Raw genomic sequence first — 26,773 nt, forward strand, 5'->3', positions numbered from 1 at the left:
ACAGTCTTACAACTCTTTAGTTGCTTATACAGAGTATTGATTATGCTTGCCAACATATAGTAACGAGCTATCTCATCCAATGTTTTCTAGCCTCAATTTGAGTAATTGATAGACACTTATTATCAGATTCCTTAGTTATTTTCATTCAGTATGTTTCCAGTCAGTATATTCAATAAGGGAGTTGGTGTCATTTTCGAACTGAAAATAAACATTCATATATTAATATCTTTGTATTAAGAAAATTTCAATTGAATTGATCCATAGGTAATTGGATTAACCAATTCACCTTTATTTAATTATTTCGGGTTTTCCAGTTCATTTTGAGTTTTGTTGAATTTATGCTACATACATGCCTTTATATTACCAGGTCTAGCTAATGGAAGATAAAAGATGGAAATTGGCATAACTACGACTAATAAAAGATTTTTAATGCTTCCTAGAACGTAAACATGTTTTTTTCCCCAGATTTCTGCAATCTGCAGATACATTGGGACAGCAACAATGGTGATTTCCTGAGGGTGATATAATGGTGCAACTAATTTTATACCAGAAAAATACCCAAAAATGGAGAGACCCTGCAACTCTAAATTTAACTGCTAAAGCTATTGGTTTAGCCTCACTAACACTCTCGAATCGTTTATGAGGCTGAAGAGTCTGGCCCGAACTCTTCTGAAGCTGAGAAGCTATTCACTCCTTGTTTGTTGTCCCACTCACTGTTCTCCATTGCAGGTTCAGATCTCTTCTGTGGTTCCACCTTCCCGAGCCTTTGCTTGTATTCTGTAATCCAATCGTTACAAATAAACCCCAATGAATATTTGAACAACAGCAGCTCTGGAGATCATAGAAAATTCATAAACAAAAGGGTTACTTTTATTTGTAATTGATCGCCGAGTATATGCCAAAAACTCTTCCCACTTGAATTTCCTAAGCTCTTGTTTCTCTTCCTCTGAGAGTTCAAAGTTCGGCTCCCTTCCACACATGAATGCCGCTCTATAGATAGAAACGTGTTTCAAAATCCATTAGTCTATCAATCAAAGAAAATAAATCAATACTAAGAAACCATCTTTATTACATTGAGAAGCCGTAGAAACCAGCATTAGCCTATCTACTGAGCAAAAAATAGCAATCGGAGTTTTGGGACAAAATTGTAGTAGGCAATCATTATAAGCAAAGATAAAAGTCGATATTTTACCTGTCATATAAATGGGCAGCTTCTTCTTGTGAACCAACTGTTCCCAAGTGAATTTGTTTCTTGTCAACTTTTATTGCGGCCTGCCATTTCATATTTTTGAAGTATACACCCCTCATTAGACATGGTTCTTGGTTTTGAACATGCTTCCTCTTGTGTCGCTTCCTGCGTTTGATCGGTTGCCCTACACAGATAATAACATTGTGCTTGGGCATCAGTTAAAATGTAGAAAAGTAAATGGCTCCCTGTATTGGATTTTAATGGTAATGACATAGCCCCAAAATGAGATAAAAAATCCAAAACTCACACAACAGGATTCTAATATACATAGTATAAAACCATCCTATTTTGAACATTAACCAACTGCGGATCAAATCATTTTCATAACATCATTTCACAATGTTGATTCTCTAGACAGTAGCTTCCCCATACCAACAAACACAAACTAAAGATGTCAAATACATGAAACTTTGATGAGCAAACCATGCAATGCTAGCCTTGAATATTAGATACACGAACCAAAATCATTTTACTTTTCACAAGAACAGTATGCAAGTGAGTGGAGAGCAAGGGAAAAGATGTAAGCTTTGTAACGTTTTAGCATATTCTGCAGAATATAAACCATATCATATTAATCCATGCAGCTTTACCATCGCAAAATGTAGCATGGATGCATGTCTTTCTAACCATTTAAATTTCGAAAAATAAAAAAAATTGAATGCAGTTCTTTCAAGCCATTAAAGCTGAATATGGAGGAAAGGTAAGCAATCAAGACATAAAACCCATTCATTAGTAAATGCTTAGGTGCAAAGATAGAGGGTGAAAAAAATGTTAAGAGTGGAAGGGGATGGAGTATGGAAGGAAATACCAACAGTAAGCAAGACTTGGAAAAGTAAAACTTTTCCAGCTTTAACAATAGCAACAAATATATAGAACATGTGATTCCAGGGAAACAAACCGGGAAAAGGTTGATTATGATGCTCTTTTGATGAGCCGGAGCCGGAGACATTCGGTGATCCAGAGGCAACCTTAGGAATGCTTTTCTGAGAAACATCAAAAGTTACATGTAACAGTTAATTAGTAAAACAAGAGAGAGATGGTAGTAGTAGTACATGCTAATCATAGGATGCAATGGAATGAGCAAGCAAGACATGATTCTGAAGGAGTCAAAACAAGCAGCGCATTTAACTTTTTCTAAAGATCCACCTTTCACTTCCTTCTTATATAACATAACCACACTTGCCATCACTATTTATATAACTATAACAACTACACCAACAACAAACATGCTAATCACAAGAGAAGATGTAGTTCGTGAGTAGCTACCACACAAATATAGATAGCAAAACAATGTTTAAGGTAAAAAATGTAATCTCTATCAGTAATCATCAACCATTCTATTGTATTTTCACAATTTCATATTTCCAATACTTCATAACATACTAAAACAAAGAAAATCTGTCATAAGGGAATAGAAAGTCTTCAATAATGACAAATGGTCCTTTTCCCCCTTATTGTGGACAAAGAGGAATGAAATGAAATGATTTACTCCTAGAATTATTATGTATGAGAAAACACACCAGTAAATATACAACTACAGACCAAGCTAAGTTACAAGACAAAACTAGAGAGGCATTATTAAGGTAATCCTCCCTAGCTCAAGGGAAAAAAAAGATAAAAAGAGTCTCCGAGAGCTGCTAAGTTTATAAATGATAAAAGGAAAATAATGGAAAATGAACTTGTATCAACCCAACAAAGAGAAAAGAGTTAAACCGTCAACACTACATCTAATCAACTGATTAATAATGCATTCTTACCCCATTCATGTGGATGGGATCTGAGGGCATGGGATGCACACTGACCAATTTTGCACTCTGACTTGAATTTCCAGGGGCATTACTATTATCGAAAAATCTAGAAAGTGGAGTAAAAAAGGAACTCGTCCCTGCAAAAGGTCACCAGATTTGGTGAATGAAATTATTCAGGCATAATCTAGAACTTGTTTGATTACATTCACTATACAAGTAACTCATAGTTTACTTAGACAGACTCACTTTAAGTAACACAAGGGCAAAGAAATGAAGGGAAGGGCACACTTCACATACATAGTAATTTAGTAAATGTTCCTCTTCATAGATACCAATAGAAGCAGCTAATTATGCAATATAAAAAGTACATGTCAACTAAAGTTTACCAGAGCAGAGTCCCAGGAGCTTGCGTCTGCGTAAGCTCACCATTTGGCAATGCGTCAATCAGTGACCAATGGTTTAGCTTTGCATTTATCCCTTTATCTGTGCTCCTAAGATTACCAAAGATGGACGAGTTATAGGTAGATTAAGCAATCACAAAATGACGAACAGTAAACCAGATATGATCCGTGGTGATCATATAGCAAAAGAAGAAAAACGTTAAAAAAAAATACAAAAGCCATCAAAACTGAGTCAATGCAAGTAATCTGATGCACCTAAGCAATTAAACTTAGACAAAGAACAAAGAAATTTCCCAGATGTTAATAAACTTTTGCTATCATTTATTACAGCCAACCAAAATTACTTGGTACGGAATTTGGTTGGCTGAAATAGAAACAGCTGGTTTTTCATCACCAAGTACGTTTGATTTCAATAATACTACAAGATAATAAGGGATTCAAGGGCTAAATAGCTTGCACGGATTAGATTTCTGAAAACAGACAACAGATTTGATGCTGGTTAAACAGAAATCAATCGTAGATGGAATTGAAAAATAATATGAACAAACCAATGAAAATACCATGAAACGTGGTTTTCACTTCTAAAAGCTAGCTAGCCTCAAGATAAGGGGGCAATGTGACATAAAGTCAGCCATAATTTTCTTTTTTCTTTTTTAGGTGAAGAAAAGAGATGAATTCATCATAATTTGCATAAAGTAAAAGCCAAAACTTTCATCATGTGAAACTAACAAAGTTGTCCAGTAAGTCTGGCTGATAGAAAACCCAATTATCACTCCGTGGAAAAACAAGTCAACCCCACCAACCTACCACCTTTCATGGAAGCAGATGCAGTGAAAATACAAGACAAAACACAAAACCCAAACTCCAAAACACACAAAAATTCAAGGAGGAAAAGGGAAAAAGCCAAAAATGGCGACAGGGAACCCATAGCCAGGAAACGCAGAAAACCCACCCATTACAAGGAAGAAGATAAATAAACCCCAGAACAAAAAGTCATTTATTTGGTACCTGAGAAAGGAGAAAGAAAAGGTGGTAGTCGGGACAGCGCAGAAACCGAGGAAAACAGAGAGAGAAAGACAATTTTATTAAGGTTGAACCTAAAATCTGGTAAAAGAAAACAAAAAGAAAGGTTAAAAAAAACTCAGGATCCTTAGGTGTTACGAGAAGGATCAAGGAAAGGAGATGGTGGTGAAATAAGAGAAAGAGTGAGGAAAGAACGGAAGGGAGAAATAAGAAAGATGAGAGATTTCAACAAGTTTGTGTTGGTGTGGTGGTGGCTCATGCATCTACCACTACCACCTTTTGTTTGTTTCTTTTTTTTTTTTAATTTTATTTATTTATTTCAGTTTGTGAGGTGAAAGCTCATTTTGTTTTCTATGAAAGGGTGGTGAAGCTGCCTGCTGTTGAATGCTGAAAATCAATCAACAACAATAAAACAAAACAAATCAAAGCAAGGCCAAGTCTTGGGGAGAGAGAGAGAGAGAGAGAGAGAGAGAGGAGGGGGTTTGAATATGTGGAGGCCTACGTATCCTCTGTATTGGGTGTACCTTTTGAAGAGTTTTGGTCATTAGTCGGCTATGGTTCCAATATTAACCCCTCTAATTTAATCTCTTCGGTTTTTTTTCCTTTTTAATTTAGAATTATATTTCTTTTTTAAAATAGATTTTTTTTCACTTTCTTTGTTATATATACTTTATTATTATTAAGTGTATCTCTATTAGAATAAGAAATTTGATATAGATTAAAATTTTAATATTTATTATTAGTAGAATTTTATATAATTGGTTAAATTCCACTATTAGATATGTATTTGTAAATAGTAATTTCAATGTCTCTACTTTAATTTGATTTGGGGTGAAAATTATCTGTTTAATTGAAATAATCAAAATAATTAAACTAGATTAATCAAATTTTTTTGATTTAATTGATTTTTGATTAATTGGTTACCTATATCGATTTAAACGGTTAATTCGATTTAGTTTTAGTTTTAAAAATCTAAACCAAGATAACCAAATAAACTAATTTTTTAAAACATTAAAACATAAATTTATAATTATATGTATACCCAAGTAACCAAGCACAACCCAAAAATAAAAAATCAAACCCAACCCAACCCAAATATAAATCTAGCCCAAAAACTAAATATAAACTAAAAATCCAAACCTAAACCCAAACCCAATTTAATTTTAATTACAATTATATTATTTACATAATTAATTTATTTTTAAAAAATAAATATCTAAAACTAAACAAAACGAGGTTCGGCTTTTACATTTCTTTTAATTTCTCCTCTTCCTCGTCCCAAATCTGAAAAAAAAAAAAAATCGCCAACACCAGCCCCTCTTCAAGTCAGCAGACCGACGGTCGATGCCCCTTTTCAACTCTCCTCTGTTCGACGGTCGACGCTCGAGCTTGACGTCTCACACACGTGCACCAGTCACCATCATCGTTGGCAGATTCATTCATCTCATTGCACGGTAAGATAGTTTAACTTAATTTTCTTTTTTTATGTATTTATTTCTTTTATTTCTCTAAATACTTTCTCTGCTGCAAATTTTGATGGTTGTCGACAAAGAGAGAATGTTTTTGTCGGTTTTAGCTTAGTTGCGTCTTAGCTCATTGACTTTTGTGCGTAGTGCTCTCTTTTTTTCTACCATCGATTCCACTTTGTTTCCCTTAACTTCAACGTGAATTACTTATTCTAGTGAACCCCATAGCTCGAATCTGCTAGTAAAAGTGGGAAAAGAAACTAGGTTAATTAAAAAAATAACTATAAAAATTGATAAACCGTACCGAATCGACTGATTTGGTTATTTCAGTTTTACACATAAGTTCAGTTTGGTTAATTCTTTTACAACAAAAATTTTGATTTATGCGGTTATTGTCATAAAATAACCGAATAGATCGAATGCACACTTTTTATGGTATTTTTCATTTTCGAACCAAAACCTGAATATAACCTCGAACTATCGACCCACAACCTGAGTAGATGCGAAAGAACTTGAGCCCCACAAGGTAGAGACATTAGGGGCTCGCGGAGAGAGATCGCAAGCCAAGCTCACATGTTCCTAGGTGTTCGCAAGCAGAGGATGCGAAATCAAGTGAGTAGTTCGAGAAACATGTGTTAAGTCTAGAATAGTATACATGTTGGCATGCATAGAGCCTATCTACACTACAGCAAAACAGGTTTTTAGCGGCGTTTGAACAAAAAACGCCGCTATAGATCGAGAATTAGCGGCGCTTTTTGAAAATCACCGCTATAGATCAAGCATTAGCGGTGGTTTCTAAAAAATGCCGCTATATGTGCCATTAGCGGCGCTTTTTGAAAAACGCCGCAAAAAAGAAGAAGCACAATGCCAAGCTTTAGTGGCATTAGCGGCGCTTTTTGAAAAACGCCGCTATAGATCGAGCATTAGTATCACTTTCTGAAAAACGCCGCTATAGGTCACCATTAGCGGTGCTTTTTGAAAAACGCCATCGTTGAACTTTAGTGGCATTAGCGGCGCTTTTTGAAAAACACCACTATAGATCAAGCATTAGTGGCACTTTTTGAAAAACGTCGCTATAAGACGACCATTAGCGGCGCTTTTTGAAAAACGCCACAAAAATTAAGCACAACGCCGTCATTTTATGTTGAGTTTTAGTAGCATTAGAGGCGCTTTTTGAAAAACGCCGCAAAAAAAATAAACACATAAAAATTTGAAAGTAAAAACATAGAAAAGTATTTGTTAAAAATGAAAAAAATAAAAATACTATTATTTAAAATAATTTTAAAGTTTTTTAGGTACATGACTGATTGTTTCTTAATTTATATATTAAATAATTACTTATATAATCGTAAAAGAGATAGTATTAATTTTAAAATATTCATTTAATTATCATTATAGTTTAGGGTTTTGGGTTGATGGTTTAGGGTTTAAGATTTAAGAGTTACTATTTTAAGGTTTATGGATTATGGGTTTAGAGTTTATGGTTTAAGGGCTGGGATTAGGGGTTAAAGGTTAGGAGGTTAGGGGATAGGGGATAAGGGTTTAGGGTTTAAATTAATTAGTATTTTTTAATTTATATATTAAATAATTTCTTATATAACTGTAAAAGAGATAATATTAATTTTAATATATTAAAATTATTATTATAGTTTAAATTATTCAGAAGATAATAGATAAACTTTATATATATATTAAATGGTTTAGGAGTTAAGGTTTACTTGAGATTTGTTAAATGATGAAATATTATACAATCAATTAATGCTTTTATATTTAAAAATATGTTAAAAAAATTTTAAAGCTTTTTTTTTCATATTTTGGAATTTTTTGTTTTTATTTTTGTTTTCTTACATAAAAAATTATAATTTTATCTAATTCTTTTAAATATTACTTAAAATTTTAAAAATTATTTATTTAAAATTTATATGAAAGATACAATAATTCAATATAAAAATTGTAAAAAAGTCGAGTGTGCCGCAAAAAGTAAACGCCGCAAAAAAGTTGAGCAATAGTGGCTTTTTTCCAAACGCCACGAATATTTTTTATATGCGAGCAATAGCGGCATTTTTTCATAAACGTCACGAATAAGTAGTTAATTTTTGCGAAACGACGTAGTTTTACAAAAACCCGAAATCCTTCGTCTTTCCCAAAACCTTTTCATTTTTTCCCAAATCCCTTTTTCCCAAATCAATTCCACCGCCTCCTCGAAATCCTTAATTTTTCCCCAATCCCTTTCTTTTTGTCACAGTTGTCCTTCAATTCTCTATATTTTCCTTCAATTCTCTTTATTCCAACTGATTCTTTGCCTTCTCCCTTTCGTTTCGTTTCCTTTCTTTTCCATAGCTTTCGGTGGTGGGTGCTTTTCCATTCTCTTAATTTCCCTTTCTGCTTTTGTATTTTTGCTTATCTATGAATGATTTTATTTTCTCTTTTGATAAAGTTATTTTAGTTCATTTTTATTTTACTCATGCTGAATATGTGATTCGATCGAATTTGCCCCTTTTTTTTTCTGTGCTTGTTTTTGGGTTTAGGGGTGTTTTGATGTTTTAAGTTTAGTTTTACTCTCCAAAACTTGATGCTTTTTCCACCGTTTGATTATCGTGTATGGAATCAAATGATGTCACTGGTTGGTTTGTAAGTTTTTGTCTGTGACATATTGCTTGTGTTTTTGACTTATTCCATGAATTATTTAATTAACATTTTTGTATTTTTTCCCAATTTTAAATGCTTGTTTTTCATTGATTCATGCAACTATTGTCTGTTTGTAAACCGACAATTAATACATAATTATTGTTTTAAATTATGTTGTGATTAAATTAATGGTTGAGATGTTTATAAAATTATGTATCTATTGACATATAAATGCATGATTATCCTCTGACCAAAGAATGGAAATTTTTTATCCCCAATATTCAAATAATGTAATGGCGTCTGATGTAGATCATATGAAATTTGTTGTTGTTGTTTTTTTAATTATGTACCAAGAATGAGATTTAAGTTCATTGTTATGCTTCAAATTGGATGTATCCTACCATGGATTCTTCTCGGACTAAAATATAATAGTCCACTATGAATGTTTAGACCATGAGTGCCAGATATGGATATATTAAAATTTTTTTTTTCGAGATTTTCATATATTTCGAGGGTTCTATTGCATTTAGGTTTGCTTTATATATGGATGATTCCATGTTACAATAGTTGAATGTAGATGATTTCAAAGAACACAATTGTTGATTAGATGATCGTTTACTTTTGTGATGAATGTTGTTAGATAATCGCAGTTTTTAAGTCTAGAAAGCTTACTGTCTTTAGATTAGATGATCCTTTGCTATCTCAGTGTGCTGAAGATGAAAATAAAAATATTAGAACAAAGGGATATATAAAATATAAGTGCAAAAATTCTTTGAATTAAGCAAGTTGAGAAGTTTGAAGCAATCTTTGGATGAAATTGTGACAGATCATAAAGTTAGTGTGATTCCAATTTGGCTGGAGGAATTCCTGCTCAGCTTTTAAATTTGGTAGCTTTCATACACTAAAGCAATACACAGAAAGCCTAGATAACCAGAAGGTTAGTTAATCTTTTTTTTCTTTTTTTTTTTCGTTTTTAAATTTACGTTTGAATTTGGTATCTTTGTAGTTGGGACTATTTTATTTAGGAATTTGGTATCTTTACGTACCATGGAGAGAATTATTTTGAAGTGCTTATTGATTTTAAGTAAACATTTCTGTTTTTTTCATTCGATTTTTCTACTTGTCCATTTTAACGGGAAACTTCTGTTAAAAATAACAAGTACTTAGCCTCAAATATTAACTAGTTTCCTAAGTTGTTTTCATACTTGACATGGTCTGGTGAGGCTAAGTACTTGTTATTTTTGCCTCAAATATCAACGCAATCATAATGTCTCATATTTTTGCCACATCATAGGTTAAGTATAGTCCACCTATGGCACACATTATGATTGCGTTGATGTTAAAATACTCTGGTTAATGTTGCTGCAAGTTCTTTTTTGCTCCTTTTTCTACTGAGTGTTGTCTGTTAAGATCGGTTATGGAATATATTTGTAATTATTATATAGTATTTTGGTTTTTAAAGATCCAAATTGAAATCAAATTGAACCGAACCTTTCACTGGTTTGAATTAGTTTGGTTCATCATTTTCTTAAAACTATTTTTTATATTAAATTTACTTTCACTCATTTAAATATGAAGTTTTTATTTTCGTACTGTAAAAGTTTTTAATTTTTATATTTAGAAATTAAAAAAAACCAATTTTTGTTTGGATAATTTGGGTTTATCAACTTGTGAAATGAATTGATTTAAAGTTTTTATGAATTGAATTTGTTTCAGGTTCAGATTTGGTTTGGGATCCTTATAATTATATATTTTCTAATACAAATTATTAATTTATTATTTTTATAAGTAAAATTTTATTATAATATAATATTATTCATTGTATGAAAATTAAAATTTGTTATGGTTATTTATTAACATCAAAATGATATAATTTTAATACGTTAGCGTTAAATATTCTTATTATGTTACAAGTCAATTAAGTTGATGTCTTGAGCTTTGATTTAAATAAAATAAATAAATTTAAGCATTAGAACAAAAATATCAATATTATAATATTTGTATCTATATACTATTATTTTAGTGTTTTATTGAGTTGATGTTAATATTTAATATTTTTAAAACTTATAAAATATATATCATAACTTACATAACTTACATAACTTGCATAATTTACATAACTTACATAAATATATATCATATCAAAACTTACATAACTTACATAATTTACATAACTTTAAAGAATTAAAAAAAACTTTGGATCTTAACTTAATAACTTATATATATCATATCATAACATACATAACTCACATAACTTAGTAACTTATATATATTATATCATAATTTACATAACTCACATAACTTACATAACTTAATAACTTATATATATCATATCATAACTTACATAAATAAATTATACTTGTAAATAATCAACTTACCCGTGTAATTTATTGTCAACTTTAGATTTCAAGAACTACGAAATGAATCAGTCTTGGATTAATTTGTCAAGGGTAAGCAACGACTATCGAAATGAAGTACAAACTTTTCTAAACTTTTCATTTCAAAATGCAAGCCAAGAGAATATGATTTTCCATGGAGAGTGCACACTTAGTAGGACCTATTTAACGATTAATCCAGCTTATCCTCATAGTGTTTACCATCAGTCTGTTAGAGAAGATGACATGGAAGGTATGCTGCGAGATGCGTTTAATATGCGCAGTCATGGTTTGCAATCATTTCCACTTGACTTTGTTGCATCCGATGATTGTAATCTTGGTGGAAATGTTTTTACCAAAACGGGAAGAAGTGTGTACCTGATGAAGAGCTGAATGGAGAAGCGGCGAAGTTCTACATGTTACATAATGAAATTAATGAAGAACTTTATAAGGGATTAAAATTTTCAAAAATGTCTTTTTGTATTCGTCTTTTTCAGTTAAAATGTTTGGGAGGGTGGACTGGAAACTCTTTGACAATGCTGTTAGAGTTTTTGAGAGATATGTTTCCGTTTGCAAAAATCCCTCATTCATGCAAAGATATGAAGAAACTAATAAAACATTTAGGCCTTGGGTACAACAAAATTCATAGTTGCCCAAGTGATTGCATATTGTATTAGGGTGATCAGAAAAACAAACAGTCTTGTCATGTATGCGGTAAATCTCGTTGGATGAAAATGATGCAAAATCAAGGAAGAAGCTAATTAAGATTTTGCGATATTTTTCGCTAATACTAAGGTTTCAAAGGCTTTTCTTATCGTTGAAGACAGGTGAATCTATGACGTGACACCATGATGGACGAACCGATTATGGATTATTAAGGCATCTTGTGGATTCTTTAGTTTGGAAATCATTTGATAGTAAATTTTCAAGCTTTGCAAGTGATCCTCAGAGTGTGTGGCTTGGATTAGCATCTGATGGATTTAATCCTTATAAAATAATGAGCACTTCGTACAGTACTTGGCCTGTACTGATTGTTCCTTACAATTTGCCTCCATAGATTTGCATGAAGCAATCTTTCTTTATCTTTTCTATGATTATCCCTGAAGAGAAAGGTCCCGAAAATGATATTGACATTTATTTGCAGCCACTTATTAAAGAGTTAAAACAGTTATGGGCAGGTGTTGAGACATATGATGCATTAAGAAATGAGAACTTTAATTTACGTGCAGCTTTGTTGTGGACTATTAATGACTTCCCGGCTTATGCCAATTTATCCGGTTGGAGTACCAAGGGACATTATGCTTGTCCTTGTTGTGCTGCGCAAACATGTTCGAAATGGTTATATAATGGGAAGAGTTCTCTTATATGGGGCATCATTGGTGGTTACTGGGAAATCATAGATTTAGATTTCAGAATACTCTATTTGACTGCACTGAAGAGTTCAGAGAAGCTCATTCGTAGACCATTGGATTTGAAATCTTGTTCATGTTGACAGATATGAATTTCAGTTATAGGAAAATAAATAAACCGCCCAACACACAAACAAAGAGAAGATCAAGGGATGAATCTGATGAAGAGGATGATCCTAATGAGGCAGACTTGTGGAAAAAAAGAAGTATTTTTTTGAGTTGCCTTATTGGGGGCATCACATTTTACGACACAATCTTGATGTCATGCATATTGAGAAAAATGTTTGCGAGAATATCATTGGGACAATTTAGTATGTCGATGAAAAATTGAAAGACAATCTTCAGAGTCAACTTGATTTAGTTCACATGAGAATTCGGTGTGATCTTCATCCCCAAGTACTTCCGAATGGGAAATATCGGTTGTTGCTTTCTATTTTTTTAATGTCAAAGAAAGGGAAAGAAGTGTTCTGCATGGTTTTGAAGGATATAAAGGTTTCAAATGTGTATGCATCAAATATATCTCGATGTGTGAGTCTTAAAGATCGAAGACTATATTCCTTAAAATCACAAGATTACCACATTTTGATGCAAGATTTACTGTCAGTTGCTTTACGGTATTCTATGTCAAAAAGGTGACATCTTGTATAATTGAACTATCCAATATAATAAAAGCCATTTGTGGCAAAATTTTGAATGTTGAAGAACTTGAGAAAGTACAAGATCAAGCCGCTTTGACTTTATGCAAATTGGAGAAGATTTTCCCACCTTCCTTTCTTCACTATTATGGTGCACTTGCTAATCTATCTCCCTCATGAAGCAATACTTGGTGGACCCGTTTTCTATCGATGGATGTGTCCTATAGAAAGGTGCTAATTTATTTGTAAATTATTCGTTCATTCACCTCTATGCCTTTAGTTACAACTTTTGATAATGTTGTATATCATGTTTAGGTTCTTATCCAAATTAAAGTCTTATTACTGTAATAAACGTTATCCAGAAGGATCAATTGCTGAAGGTTACTTGGCAGAGGAGTGTATGACTTTCTGTTCTAGATATTTAGAAGATGTTGAAACAAGACTGCACAGACCAAGTAGAAATGCTGGGCTCACTGATCATAACTTGGCCGAAACTTATTTATTTCAAAGTTATGGAGAGCCAATCGGTAAAGTTAAAATTACAGAATTAGATGATAGATTGTGGGTACAAGCATATCTGTATGTTCTTTTTAACCACGATTCAATGGAACCATTATGCAAGTAAGTTCTAGAATTCATCTTTTTAATTTGTTTATCTTCTAACAAAGTAAATCTCTTTTTAACATAATGAGTGCAAACAAATCTTAAGATCTCGTTCACGCTCTCGAATATTACAATATCGAGAGATTAATAAGTTATTCACAAAATCTTTTCATGAATGGTTAAGCCAAACGGTATGCAATTGAAGCTTTTACTGACAAATAATGTTTTCTCATAACATTTATAATTACTCAATTTGTTTTTGATTCAATAGGTTTGGAGTCGGAAGGACGTCAATGACGAAGTTAAATGGCTTTCCTAAGGTTCGAATAGAGTAGTAAAAAGATATAGTGTCTTCCTCATCAATGGATTCAGATTTCATACGAAATATCGCGAGAGATTGGAAACTCAAAATTGTGGAATAGTTGTTAATTCTTCAATTACAAGTTATGCTAGTGCTAGGGACAGTAATCCTGTTGAGGGAAATGTGGAGTATTACGGACTTCTTACTGACATTATTGAGTTGGATTATTATGGCAAATGGAAAGTTGTCTTATTTCGATGTGATTGGGCTAATGTTAATACTGCTCGGGAATTAAACAAGATCAATTTGGTTTTACAATGGTGAACTTCTCTCGATTGATTCACACTGGACAACAATTGATAGATGAGTCGTATGTATTTTCTTTTCAAGTGGAACAAGTTTTTTACTCGAAAGATCCAACTAGTGAGGGTTGGTACGTTCTACTCCGTAACATCCCTAGATACTTGTTTGACATGGGCAATGGAAGTAGAGATGACATCGACGAAAGATCAGAAACTTTGCCTTTTCTTGAACAAAACTTAAATGAAAATATCCCTAATACTAGTACACAATTTCAATGGGTTCGCCAGGATGTTGATGAAGATATTTACGAATTATGATATAGTAAGATTTTACGATTTTTTAATTATATGTAATACCATAATTTAAATCTTGGTCTTGTTAAATATTTCAATTATTTTATATGTACTATTATTGTTGTAATTAGTTACTAAAATTTTAAATATTTTGTGTATTGTAAATAAAATGCCTAGAAAAAGATTGCGAGATCTAAGTATTGTTCAAAATACTCCAAATTCAGAAGAAACAAATAGTGAACAACAGACTACTATTGGATCTTCGAATGTTCCAAATACACCTAACAAACCTGTAGAAATTCAAAGTAATGTGAAATTTAATTTATATGCGTGTTGACTTTTATTATTGATTTTTTTCAAATTCTTATATTATAATATATCATTTTTCAGCTGAAAGTGATGGGACGCGCAGAGGTCGAGGACATACGCTATTTAAAGATATATACGAGTTAAATCTTGTCGAGTGTGTCAAAGTATCTAGAAACAATCTTGGTTAGTCTGTTGGATCAGAAGCTCGACTTTTAGTAGGATATTTGAGCATTATAGCACGAAATGCCAATATGTTGCCTATCAACTACGAGTCATGGCATCAAATGCCTGATAGTAACAAAAATCAAGCTCTCGAAAATATTAAGGTAACAAAAAGTGAATGTAATTTATAATACTTTGGTTTAAGTTTCATTTATATTTACTTTCTAAACTTGTGTTTTTTGTAGGAGAGATTTGCTTTAGAGATCTCAGATAATTATGTCAATAAAGAATTAGGAAAAAGATGGAGAGAACATAAAAGTACTTTAAAGAAAGAATATTTTAAGACAAAAATAACTCTCGAAAAGAAATTGCGAAATGTCCCACCGGGAATGCTGAGGTACCAATGGGAAGATGCGGTTAGATTTTGGAATTCAAAGAAAGTAGAGGTAGTACGTACTTCCAAACTCTTATAGTTATTTCGGTTTATAGTATTTACTATATACATAATAATTTCATAATGTAGGATTGTGAACGAGTTGGAACAAGCAGTAGGAAAAAATAGAAATTCACTCACACAGTTGGGTTGAAAAGTTTTGCTTGTGTAGTTAAGGCCGATGTATTTTGAATTTATTAATAGTGTCAAATATTTATTAATTTCTATTAAATAATATTACTACTATATTGTAGGAATTTTCGTCTGGTCAAAAAGTTGGACGCCTTTAGCTTTTTGACATTACAAATAGGAAGAAAAATAGATCTCCTATGACTTCTGAAGCTGCAGAAATTATGGTATGTTTTCTTAATAAAATTTAAATTATTTTAAATATTTATAGTGTTTAATTATAATGGTTTAATTATTTGTTTGTAATGCAAATAATGTTAAGTTATATTACATTTGTTTTTATAATATATATTGCGTTTCTAACTCTTTCATTGATTTACTAGGAGAAATTAAAGGACAAAAAGGCAAAGTATGAAGCGATTGCTTCGAGTGATAGTTTTGTTCATCTTGACGACATTAATAACCGAATTATTACTGAAGTTCTGGATCCTGAAAGGTACGGTCGGGTTCGATTTCAGGGATCTTTTGTTAACCAAACCCAATATTTTGAATCCAACTCACAACAATACATGCCTTCGGGGAGTCAGGCTCCAGCTGAAGTTCAGAGGTTAAGAGACCAGATGGCACAGATGCAAGCGGGCACAGATGAGCGAATTGTTCTACTTAAAGCGGAAGCTGAAAGAAAATATGAAGAACTCCAAGTACAACTTAAAGCGGAGGCAGCAGCGAGGGAAGCAGAGCAGAACAAAAAGTACGACGCACTCCAGCTACAGCTTCAGAATATGATGAAGATGTTTCAACAGTCGCAAAATCTACCATCTTAGACTATTGTATGAATATTTTTAACATTTTAACTTTTAACATTATTGTAAGAATAATTTGAATTATACTTTATTTATCAATTTATATCATATATCTTTCGTTGAATTTGAAGTATCATTTAGGTTTGTTGTTTTCGGTTGGATTCCATGCTATAAGAAGGGTTGCATATTGATGAAAATTGGATGCTACAAATCTGCCAAAGTTAGTGGCGTTTTTTTGTAAAACGCTGCTAAAGAACGGTACTTTTAGCGGCGTTTGTGAAAAAAGCATCGCTAAAGGTCATATTCTTTAGCGACGTTTGTGAAAAAGGCGCCGCTAAAGGTCATGTTCTTTAGCGGTAGTGGCTTTTGTGATAAAAGCGTCGCTAAAGGTCATGTTCTGTAGCAGCGTTTGTGACAAAAGCGTCGCAAAAGGTCATGTTCTTTAGCGGCGCTTTTCTTTAAAGCCGCTAAAGGTCATGATATTTAGCGGCGTTTGTGATAAAAGTACCGTTAAAGATTATGTTCTCTAGCACCGTTTATGTGAAAAAGATGCCGCCAAAATTAGCGACATTTTTTGCGGCGCTTTCTTGTAATGGCGCTTAAAAGAGTCGCTACAGGCCTAAAAAAAGCCGCTAAAAGCCTATTTTGCTGTAGTGAGCTTGGACAGACTTCCGATCGACAAATTTTCTTTCAATTTGTAATAACCAGAATGGCTTGCCCAGATGAAAATTTCCCTGTCAACCTTTCATCAAGACAAGCTGGAGCTTCAGGTACAGGTAGCCAACCCACTGAGGCTAATCTGTTTGCTGGCTAGTTTGTTGACTGACAGAAAAATTTGGGTAATGTGGCCCACGCAGGGGCTTCAAACTCCTTTGACCTAAAATTTCTTTATATCTAAGGGTTATCATTCTCTGCTAATCAAGAAGCATCATCGTAGTAGTTTTTTTCTCTTCAAGAGCAAATGAAACTGATGAAGGAACAAATGGTCATACAGAACGTGAGGTTTGAGCAACAACAAATGTTTCATCAGGAGCTCTTAAAAAAATGGAGAGCTAAAAAAAAGGTTTAGCCCGACAACTCCGATTTTCATGACTATGCTGCCATGCAGGAAGAAGGTCCTGACGTGTATAAAAAATAGCGGCAAAGTGAGATGGATGCTTTACGATGAGACATAAGGGCTTTGCATCCTTAGTTTATATTAATTAAGCTTTTGAATGTTTATGTTAGAGTTTGAAGCTTTGATGGAAAATAGGATTATTTTATAATGTGATTTTTGTTAGTTTTGAACATAAGGATTAAATTGTTAATATCTTGAAATTGACATGTAATTTTTTATAATATGAGGCTATAATTGGATATATTCGAAATTGGTTTAAAATTTGGAGTCCAAATTTGAAAGTTATGATAAGTTTGATTTTAAGGACTAAATTGAATAAAATGTAAAACTTGAGGAAATAATTGAAAGATTAAATTGAGTTTATATATATTTGTAATAGGTTGTTATATGATATTTGAGTGGTTAAATGGAAATGAATTTATATTATATATCAAGATTTGAACAAAACGGTTGATAATCGAGAAAAAAAGGAAATTATAGACTAGTCCCTACCACTTTTTCTTTTGTTGTCAGCCCTTGGCCTAAGTTCATACATTATTAATATATTTAAATTGCTGTTAAGTTTTATTTGTATGTTCATTAATTTTTGATTGATATCCTGAATTGGCTATGAATTAGTACCTAAATTGAGAATTGAATCACATTGAAATGAATTGTTGTAAAATGGTATAATGTGAGATTAAACCCGAATGAAATTAGTAAAAGTCTCGTATACAAGGTTACATGTTATTACCTGCAGGTTCTGAGCTCCAGCATGTGTTGCGAACTCGAGAATACAAGTTTATTAAGCCCTGGCAAGGCTACATGTTGTGTAGGTTCAACCCTGACGGGTAACCAGGCACTATTATCTGATTCATGTTGGTTCAACTATAACGAGTGACCAAGCACTATTATCCGATTCGTGTGGGTTCAACCCTAACGGGTGACTAGGCACTATTATTTGATTCATGTAGGTTCAACCTTAACGGGAGACCAGACACTATTATCTGATTTGTGTAGGTTTAACCCAAACGGGTAATCAGGAACTATTATTCGATTCGTGTAGGTTTAACCCAAATAAGTAACTAGACACTATTACTTTCATCTTTGTACGAAGTTCTTTTATGAATTTTTATCGGGTAATATTGTGAGTGAAAATGTGATGATATGTCGTTGGATGTTGGCAAAGTAATGTATATGATTTAGGTATAAGGTATGAGTTTGATCATGATAGAATATGAAAAATTGAGGTTATATGTATGGTTTGAGCTCAAAGCCTATGTATTTGAAGTTATTACATTGTATCTTGATAGGGATACTTATTTTGCATAATGAATTGAATGTGTGATAAGTAATTGAGGTAAGTAATTGTTTATATTGTATGAGCTTACTAAGTATTTTAAATACTTACATATGTTACTACTTTCCTATAGATTTTGGACGTCCGAAACACGTTGACCGGATCTGCAAGAAGCACACTCCTTTCCTCTGTTGAATTCGGTAGACTTTTGATGTTTTGAGTTTGGTTATTTGTGGCATGTACATAGGATGGTTAAACTTGTATAAGTGGATGGATGTGTTTTGGTATGGTTATGCTTGTATAAAAGTTTATGTGGTAACTTGTTATGTGATGAATGGTTTGATGCCAAGTTTGGTATTTAGAAGGTTAATAGTAATGGCAAAGTTTAGATGTTCTTATGCATTTGGTGCATGCTGATAACATGTTTCGAAATGGTATTGTAATCTCCCCAACCCAACTTAGACGTTCTGGCCAAATTGTGAAGACCACATAAGCCACCAACGTGATTAAATGACCTTACCGTACTTTGATAATCTTAGTTACTCTTTTTTAAGAAAAATCACGGTTTTCTCTTGTGTCAATTTGAAAAACGTTCATTTTACAAGTCAGTCGTTCTTAAGCCATTTTCTTAGAGGTAGCGAAGTTTTAGAAAAACATGTTACGCGTCATTTCATCCAAAAAAATTCTAACCACTTTTGTTGCAGTGGAAAACTTAGTTTATGACAAATTTTAGTTAAGTCAAGTATCATGCATTGTCCAATTTCAAAACACCTTTAAAATTCAATCAAATAAATGAGTATGCATGCATAAAACCCCAAAATGAAGTAAAACCCAAACCACAGTCCATATAATTTTACAGTCAAAAAATCAAATAAACCTTAATAAAATTTTAAGGAAAATAAATGTTTAGTCTGAAGTCCGCCGTATGTCTGCATGTTGGGTCCGTTCTTAGTTTCGAGCATTACTTAAGATATTTGAAAGTAAGGGGTGAGCTAACTAACTTAGTGTAAGTCAAAAACAGTAAGAACATTCAATTATTCATATAGATAGCAATCAATAAATTAATACAACACAAAACCTGGCATAAAATGTTATCATTCGAGTGTGTCATGGACATAATACAATGCAAAAAGATTCCTATCCAACCATTTGCAACACTCCACAATTTCACCAAAACTCGTTTGCCGAACTCCAAACATTGCGAGTTGTGCTTGATATGGTTAAACCACCATTATAAACAATGCAATTATACTACCAATCATTATGCAATATAATTGTCATTCTCCTCATTACTCCCAGTGCAGTGCAATGACAACATTAATGTGGACTTAATATGTTGTCGTTACGCCACAGAACTCCTCTATCATCCACAATATCCCACCCCATGAACATGCATTACATCATACAAGATACAAACAAGTATATGTTTCCATTACAATTACATTTCAGTGGTATGCTTTATACGCGTTCATTATATCATTCATTTCCATTCAGTGGTAACACTTATCAAGCGTTCAACTTCACAATCAATTCGATGACACTCTAACATGCCTCAATTTCATAATCATTTCATAAGCAATTTAACATGCTATAAAAGCAATTTTCCATTGCACGTGTAGCAACTTTCAATTAATTCATTCATAGCATCTCACTCAAACATACAAGTCAAACCTTCAAAATTTCATTCCATAATAACACATGCTATACAAACAACCAGCATCATTTAATAATAAAAAAAATCATGTTATATCATATCATTTCAAAATAATTAGTTTTGCATTCACACTATTTGTTAGGGCTTGAAATGTACCTGGTTCGGCCACCTCTAAATTACTTAGTAATATAATCAAGCTCGTTCAGCAAGCTTAATTACCACATTAAAAACTAAAAATACTTATTTAATGTTTATTTTATAAAGTTAGAACCCACACATTCATTTTGAAAATCACAACACGAAATCACAAAATCCACAGTACCGCTCTTAGGCCTTAGACTAGCCTATATCTGAAACCAGCACTTAATACGATAATATACGATTAATGACCTGCCTTAAAACACCCAAAGAGGTTCGGCCTAAGCAATGCTACAAACATGAACTTTTATATTCGAATTATCAAGTGAACTTACATTATATTGATAAGAACCACAGGTGCGAAGGAGATCTACAGTCACTGCTGACCCGAGACGTTTAAATCAGAGCCTAAAGATAACTAATACCCAAAAATCAGTAACCAAAAACCCCATTCTAACTTTAAAGCAATTGGAAAAAAACACCATTCTGACTTTAAAGCAATCGGCAAAAGCAAAAATTATTAACAAATTGAAACAATGCAGGATCTCGCACAAATCTACAATTTGCACTACCCACTAACTAGATTAGAGTCGTCAGATGATCGTCTTGGTTAATTAATCAATTAGGAATGTCTAAATTAAATCCAAGAGGGAAAAATATAAAAACTTCCAATAGTAGGGGCGGCAACTAAGAGAAACAGTAGTCCCAAAACTTGAGACGGCAACTAAAGGGAGTGGCAACACCACTTGAGACGACAAAAATGGTAGATCTGGGGTGATAGAAGGAGGGATCTTTGGATAGCCAAAAATAATAATTTTAAGGGCTGTATTGAAGACTTATTGGCTATAAAAAATAGAAGCCAAGAATTGGCAAACAAAGCACAACATCAGAGAAAGAGAAATAGGACTAACCAGCACTTATTCGAACAAGGGAAAGGGGGTGACGGTGAACAATTAGGGGGCTGATATTGGAGGCTTTGGGATGGATTTAGGGCAGAATCAAGGGTAAGGGTAAAAATAACCAGCAACGTGGCTAGAAAAATAAAGGTAAAGGCTTAGTAAAAGGGGGTGGCACAACAATGGTTTAATCCTAGAGAAAGGAAGAAACTTAAGAGAAAAATGAGAGAGGAGAGGAGAGGAACGACTAGGGTTGAAGAAAAAAAACTAAATGCTGAAAAAAAAAGTGAAAAAAGTGGTATTTATACCTGGGTTACTAAGCTTGGGCAGCACAAAAATAGGGGGAAGGAGAAAAATTAGCAAAATTAAGCTATTTTGTAAGGGAAGGGAATCAAACTCAAGTCCTTGAGCTAATTGAACTATCTCTTTATTTTCTTTTAACCACTTGCCAATTACACATCCTTGAAACAATTTTACAACCTTTAAATAAAAAATTTGTGATGTTACAACTCTCCCTCCTTAAAGAAATTTTGACCTCGAAATTTACCTGATTCAAAAAGATAAGGATAGTAAAGTCGAATTGAGTCTTCTGGTTCCCAAGTAACCTCTTCAATGCCATGATTCCTCCAAAGCACTTTAATTGAAGGAATTTTTTCTTCCTAAAAAATTTGACCTCACAGTCCAGAATTTGTACATGCTCCTCTTTAAATGTTAAATCCGGTCTAACCTTGATCTCCTCAACTAGGACAACATGAGAGAGGTCAAATTGATACCGTCTCAACATGGAGACATGGAAAACATCGTGTATGCGATCCAACTCGGGAGGCAATTTAAGCTGATGTCCCATTAAACCAATAATTTTAAGTATCCGATAAGGTCCAATGAACCTAGGGCTCAACTTGCTCTTCCGGCTAAATCTCAAAACTTTCTTCCATTGAGAAACCTTAAGAAAAGCCCAATCTCCCACATTGAACTCGATGTCCTTCCACTTTAAGTCGACATAGGACTTTTTTCTATTAGAAGTTATCTTTAACCTATCCTGAATTAACCAAAATTTATCCTCAGTCTCCAAAACCAATCTTGGACCTAACATCTTCCTCTCACCCAACTCAGTCCAATATAAAGGCGAGCAACACTTATGATCGTAAAGAGCCTCATAGGGTGCCATTTGGGTACTAGACTAAAAGTTGTTATTATAGGCGAGCTCTGCCATCGGTAGATGCTCCTCCCAACTATCTTGAAAATCAATCACATAGCTCCTCAGCATATCCTTTAAAATCTGAATGAACCTCTCTAACTTATCATCTAACTGTGGATGAAAAGTCGTATTGAAGTCTAACCATGTACCTAAAGCCTCATGAAATTTCTTCTAGAACTGAAACATAAAACAAGGGTCTTAATCCAAAATAATTGACACTTGCACTCCATGCAGTCTTACTATCTCAGAAATGTAAAGCTTAGCTACCTTCTAAAGAGAATAATCAGTGCGAACCGAAACAAAATGAGTAGAGTTGGTCTATCTATCCACTATGACCCAAACAGAATCTTCCTTAGTAGGTGTTAAGGGAAACCCAATAACCAAATCCATGGCCACTCTTTCCCACTTCCACTATGGAATATGAACCGGTTGTAGTAACCCAGATGGAAACTGATGCTCAACCTTAACTTGTTGGCAAATGAAACACTTCAATACAAATTTAGTTACCTTACGCTTATGACCTGACCACCAATATACTTCCCTTAAGTCGCGATACATCTTATTACCACTAGGATGCATAATAAAATGGTTGTTATGCACTTCCTGTAGTATAGACTGCTCAAAATTTAATCATTCAGTACACAATATCTGCCTCTAAAACACAAGATAATGCTAGAATTAGTCTTAAAGTATTCATTTGATCCATCCTCAACTTGCTTAAACTTAGCTGCTAAAGAATCATCCAATCTCTACTTATCTTTGATTTCCTAAACCCAAACATGCGGTACTTATAACTTAGCAAAATACCCCCATCATCGAATAGACTTAAATGGGAAAACATAACCCTTAAGTCAAACAATGTGTTTCTGCTCAAGGTATCGGCCACTACATTAGCTTTACTAGGGTAATACTCGATCATGCAATCATAGTCTTTTAACATTCAAATCCACCTGTGCTACCTCAAATTGAGCTTTTTTTGGGTAAGGAGATATTTGAGTCTTTTGTGATTCATGTAAATAATACATTTCTTTCCATATAAATAATGTATCCATATTTTAAGAGCGAAAATGAAAGCTTCCAACTCCAAATAATGAGTTGGATAATTGCACTCATGTGGTCTAAGTTGTCTCGAGGCATAAGCTACCACCTTACCATCCTACATCAAAACATATCCAAGCCCAACATGCAAAGCATCACTGTACACCACATAATCCTTACCAAATTCTGGCGGAATTAAAATGGGAGCTTCTGTTAACACATATTTTAATTTCCCAAATTTGGCCTACTACTCATCTTCCCACTTAAAAGAAGTGCTCTTCCTTAACAACTTTGTTAAAGGGATTGCTACCAAGGAAAATCCCTCAACAAACCTTCGATAATACCCAGCAAGACCCAAAAAACTCTAAATCTTTGAGACATTTTTTGATTGTTTCCAGTTCAAGATAACTTCAAACTTTTTTGAATCCACTTGAATACTCTCAGCAGACACCACGTGGCCCAAAAACATAACCTCCTTCAACTAGAACTCACATTTTCTAAGTTTAGCGAAAATCTACTTTTCACAAAGAATCTGCAGAACTACCCTCACATGTTCGTCGTGCTCAGATTCTGTCTTTGAGTATACTAGGATGTCATCGATGAACACAACAATGAATTGATCAAGAAAAGGCTAAAAGACATGGTTTATAAGACCCATAATTGTGGTTGGTGCATTAGTCAATCTAATGGGCGTAACCAGGAACTTGTAATGTCCATAACAACTCCTAAAATTAGTCTTAGGTACATCAGATTCTTTCAACTTAAGTTGATAGTAACTGCATCTCAGATCAATTTTAGAATAGGCAGTTGCACCTCTAAGCTGATCAAATAAGTCGTCAATCCTTGGTAGAGGATACTTATTCTTTACAGCTAGCTTATTTAGTAGTCTATAATCAATACATAATCAGAGTGTCCCATCCTTTTTATATACAAACAATACTGGTGCACCCCATGGCAAAACACTAAGTCTAATGAATCCCCTATCCAATAGCTCCTATATTTGTACTTTCAATTCCTTTAGCTCATTGGGTGCCATCCGGTAAGGAGCAATAGGCACCAGTGTCGTTCCTAGCAGCACCTCAATACCGAATTTCACTTTCTTATCCGAAGGTAACCCTGACAGTTCCTCAACAAAGACATCCAGAAATTTCCTTACTATACGAATACTATCCACAGAAGGATCAACTGTACTCGCATCTCGAACATAAGCCAGAAATGCCTCACACCTTTTTTGGACCATTTTCTCTGCTACTATAGCAAATATCACATTAGACAAATAGTTCTGACGTTCCCCAACCATAACAACTTCCTTTCCAAACTCAATCTTCAAAGTTACCCTCTTCAATGCACAATCTAGACTGACTCGGTGCTCAACTAACCAGCCCATTCCTAAAATCAAGTTAAATTTGTTAGGAAAAATCTCCCCTTGAATATCTAAAGGACATCTCCTATATATTTTATTTACAAGAACAAATTATCATAGAGGGCTGACTACAGTAACAGTGTTATCAGTTTTTTCTACCCCAATCCTCAATTTTACAGCCATATCACATGCAATATAAAAATGGGTAGATCATATATCAATTAATCCAAAATAAGACACTGAATAGATAATGTACCTATAATAACGTCAGTCTCATCACTATCTTTCCGGTATCTAGTTGCATATACTAAAGCAGGTTTTCTAGCTTCAACTCAATTCACACCTTAAACCGGTGCTTTCTATACCTGATTACCTTTCCCATTCTGACTCTGATTATAACCCCTTTGAACAACTAGATTACCCCTCTAGTTTTATCCCCTAATCGCCCCCTGATTCCGAGCTAGAGCTTGCATTTGATCAATCTAGTGAGGACAATCTTTAATTTTGTACTCTGTTGAGCCACAAATCAAACAGGCACTCATTCTTCTCCAACACTCACTCGCATGATGCCTCTTACGGTACTAACATACCTGAATTTTTCCTTCTCTAGGGCCCACTACTACTATGTTATGTGGTGGCCTAGCCTCTCTGGCCTGCTTAACAGGACGCAGATTTGGGCCAACTTATCCAACCTCTCTCTTAGGCTGATCTTTCTGTTTAGCCTTCTTTTCGTGCTCCAATCCCTTAATCTCCTCATTAATCTTGGTCTTCTTGACTAGAGCCTCAAATGCTCGCTCTTGATGTGGAGCCACTTGAACCATAAGGTCATACCTCAGACCCTTTTGAAAACGAAAGCTCTTATCCTGTCACATCCTAAAAATTGGGTTAAAAGAAATTAGGATAGTGAGATTGAGAGTGGTCACATCCTATTTTTGAGTTAAAATTGTGAAAATTGCAACAAGTGAGTTAATTTGGTTCAATGGATAGGTGTTAGGGTTATGTGTGTGAGGTTCTGGGTTCGAATCCTTTCTCTTGAATTTTTGTTATTTTTTTTCTCAACCCCTATCCTTGAACATCTGGTTTATAAATTATTTTCGCACAATTAATGACAAGAATGAGCCTGCTAGTTTAGGGGTGGTAAGACTTCAACTTACCTAGAGGTCTTGTGTTCGAATCCTGTGTGTGCAAAGTGAAAATTATTTTTATTTTAAACTCCGGGGAAATTTTGATAAGGATAACTAATCGGATTTAGTGGGAGTTGGTAGGGATATGGGTAGTTATTTTTGAAAATCTTTGTGGAATTGTTTTCCTAGAAATCTCTCTTGTCTTTTTTGTCGTCCATTTTTCCCATTGCTCTTTTTTTTGTCGTTTTTCTCTGCTCTTACTAATTTCCATGATCATTCTTCTTCTTCTGATTTTCATTATTGTGTTTTTCTTTTTCCCTTGTTACTTTTCTGTTCCTTAATCCCATAATTTCACTATTTTGGTTCTTTTGCTCATTATTTTCATCTCCTTGCTACTGTGTTTTTCTACACTTCATTCCTTAATTTCCTTATTGGTCGTACGTGAGTAGAGAGTTTTGTTGTGGTAATCGTGATGCTTCTTTAGTATCATTCGTTCATTGTGTAAGGGCGTTATTAATTGGTTTCATGTGAGATTTTGAATGATGGTCTAGCTATTTTATATGGTGTAGGCTTAATTATGTTGAAATAATTTTTTTAGGTGAGAATCTTGAGATGAACACTCCTCTGGCGATATAGTTGATGATGGAAGTTACAGTTTCTTTAAGGGTAAGTGAATGAATGCTTTTTAGGGGCTAG

The 26,773-nt window shown here is 33.6% G+C and overlaps 2 protein-coding genes across 13 annotated transcripts; one reads left to right on the forward strand and one right to left on the reverse strand.

The window, feature by feature from the left end:
* Window positions 1-397: 397 nt before the first annotated feature.
* On the reverse strand, window positions 398-4,928 carry LOC107954681 (ethylene-responsive transcription factor-like protein At4g13040). 2 transcript variants are annotated; one of them, XM_016890308.2, is made up of 7 exons: window positions 4,407-4,928; window positions 3,384-3,488; window positions 3,007-3,134; window positions 2,148-2,232; window positions 1,193-1,373; window positions 869-990; window positions 398-777 (listed from the first exon to the last, which is right to left on the reverse strand). In XM_016890308.2, exons 2-7 carry the CDS (start codon window positions 3,424-3,426, stop codon window positions 638-640), a joined length of 699 nt encoding a protein of 232 aa, XP_016745797.1. In that variant the 5' UTR covers window positions 3,427-3,488; window positions 4,407-4,928; the 3' UTR covers window positions 398-637. The 2 variants fall into 2 exon arrangements, with proteins under 2 accessions (XP_016745797.1, XP_016745798.1); XM_016890309.2 differs by lacking the exon at window positions 4,407-4,928 and adding an exon at window positions 3,959-4,400.
* A 721-nt stretch (window positions 4,929-5,649) lies between these two features.
* On the forward strand, window positions 5,650-16,393 carry LOC107954680 (uncharacterized). Of its 11 annotated transcripts, none has more exons than XR_005915608.1 (7): window positions 5,655-5,875; window positions 9,342-9,452; window positions 14,825-15,069; window positions 15,151-15,351; window positions 15,593-15,694; window positions 15,851-15,963; window positions 16,055-16,393. XR_005915608.1 is itself a non-coding variant. In XM_041096537.1 (5 exons), exons 4-5 carry the CDS (start codon window positions 15,668-15,670, stop codon window positions 16,289-16,291), a joined length of 468 nt encoding a protein of 155 aa, XP_040952471.1. In that variant the 5' UTR covers window positions 5,662-5,875; window positions 9,342-9,452; window positions 14,825-15,069; window positions 15,593-15,667; the 3' UTR covers window positions 16,292-16,393. The 11 variants fall into 11 exon arrangements, 6 of the variants coding, with proteins under 6 accessions (XP_040952473.1, XP_040952471.1, XP_016745796.1 ...); XR_005915607.1 differs by lacking the exon at window positions 5,655-5,875 and adding an exon at window positions 8,006-8,236; XR_005915606.1 differs by having other exon boundaries at window positions 15,851-16,393.
* Window positions 16,394-26,773: the final 10,380 nt, after the last annotated feature.

This window comes from Gossypium hirsutum, chromosome D07 (assembly GCF_007990345.1).
Source record: "Gossypium hirsutum isolate 1008001.06 chromosome D07, Gossypium_hirsutum_v2.1, whole genome shotgun sequence".
NCBI lineage: Eukaryota > Viridiplantae > Streptophyta > Magnoliopsida > Malvales > Malvaceae > Gossypium > Gossypium hirsutum.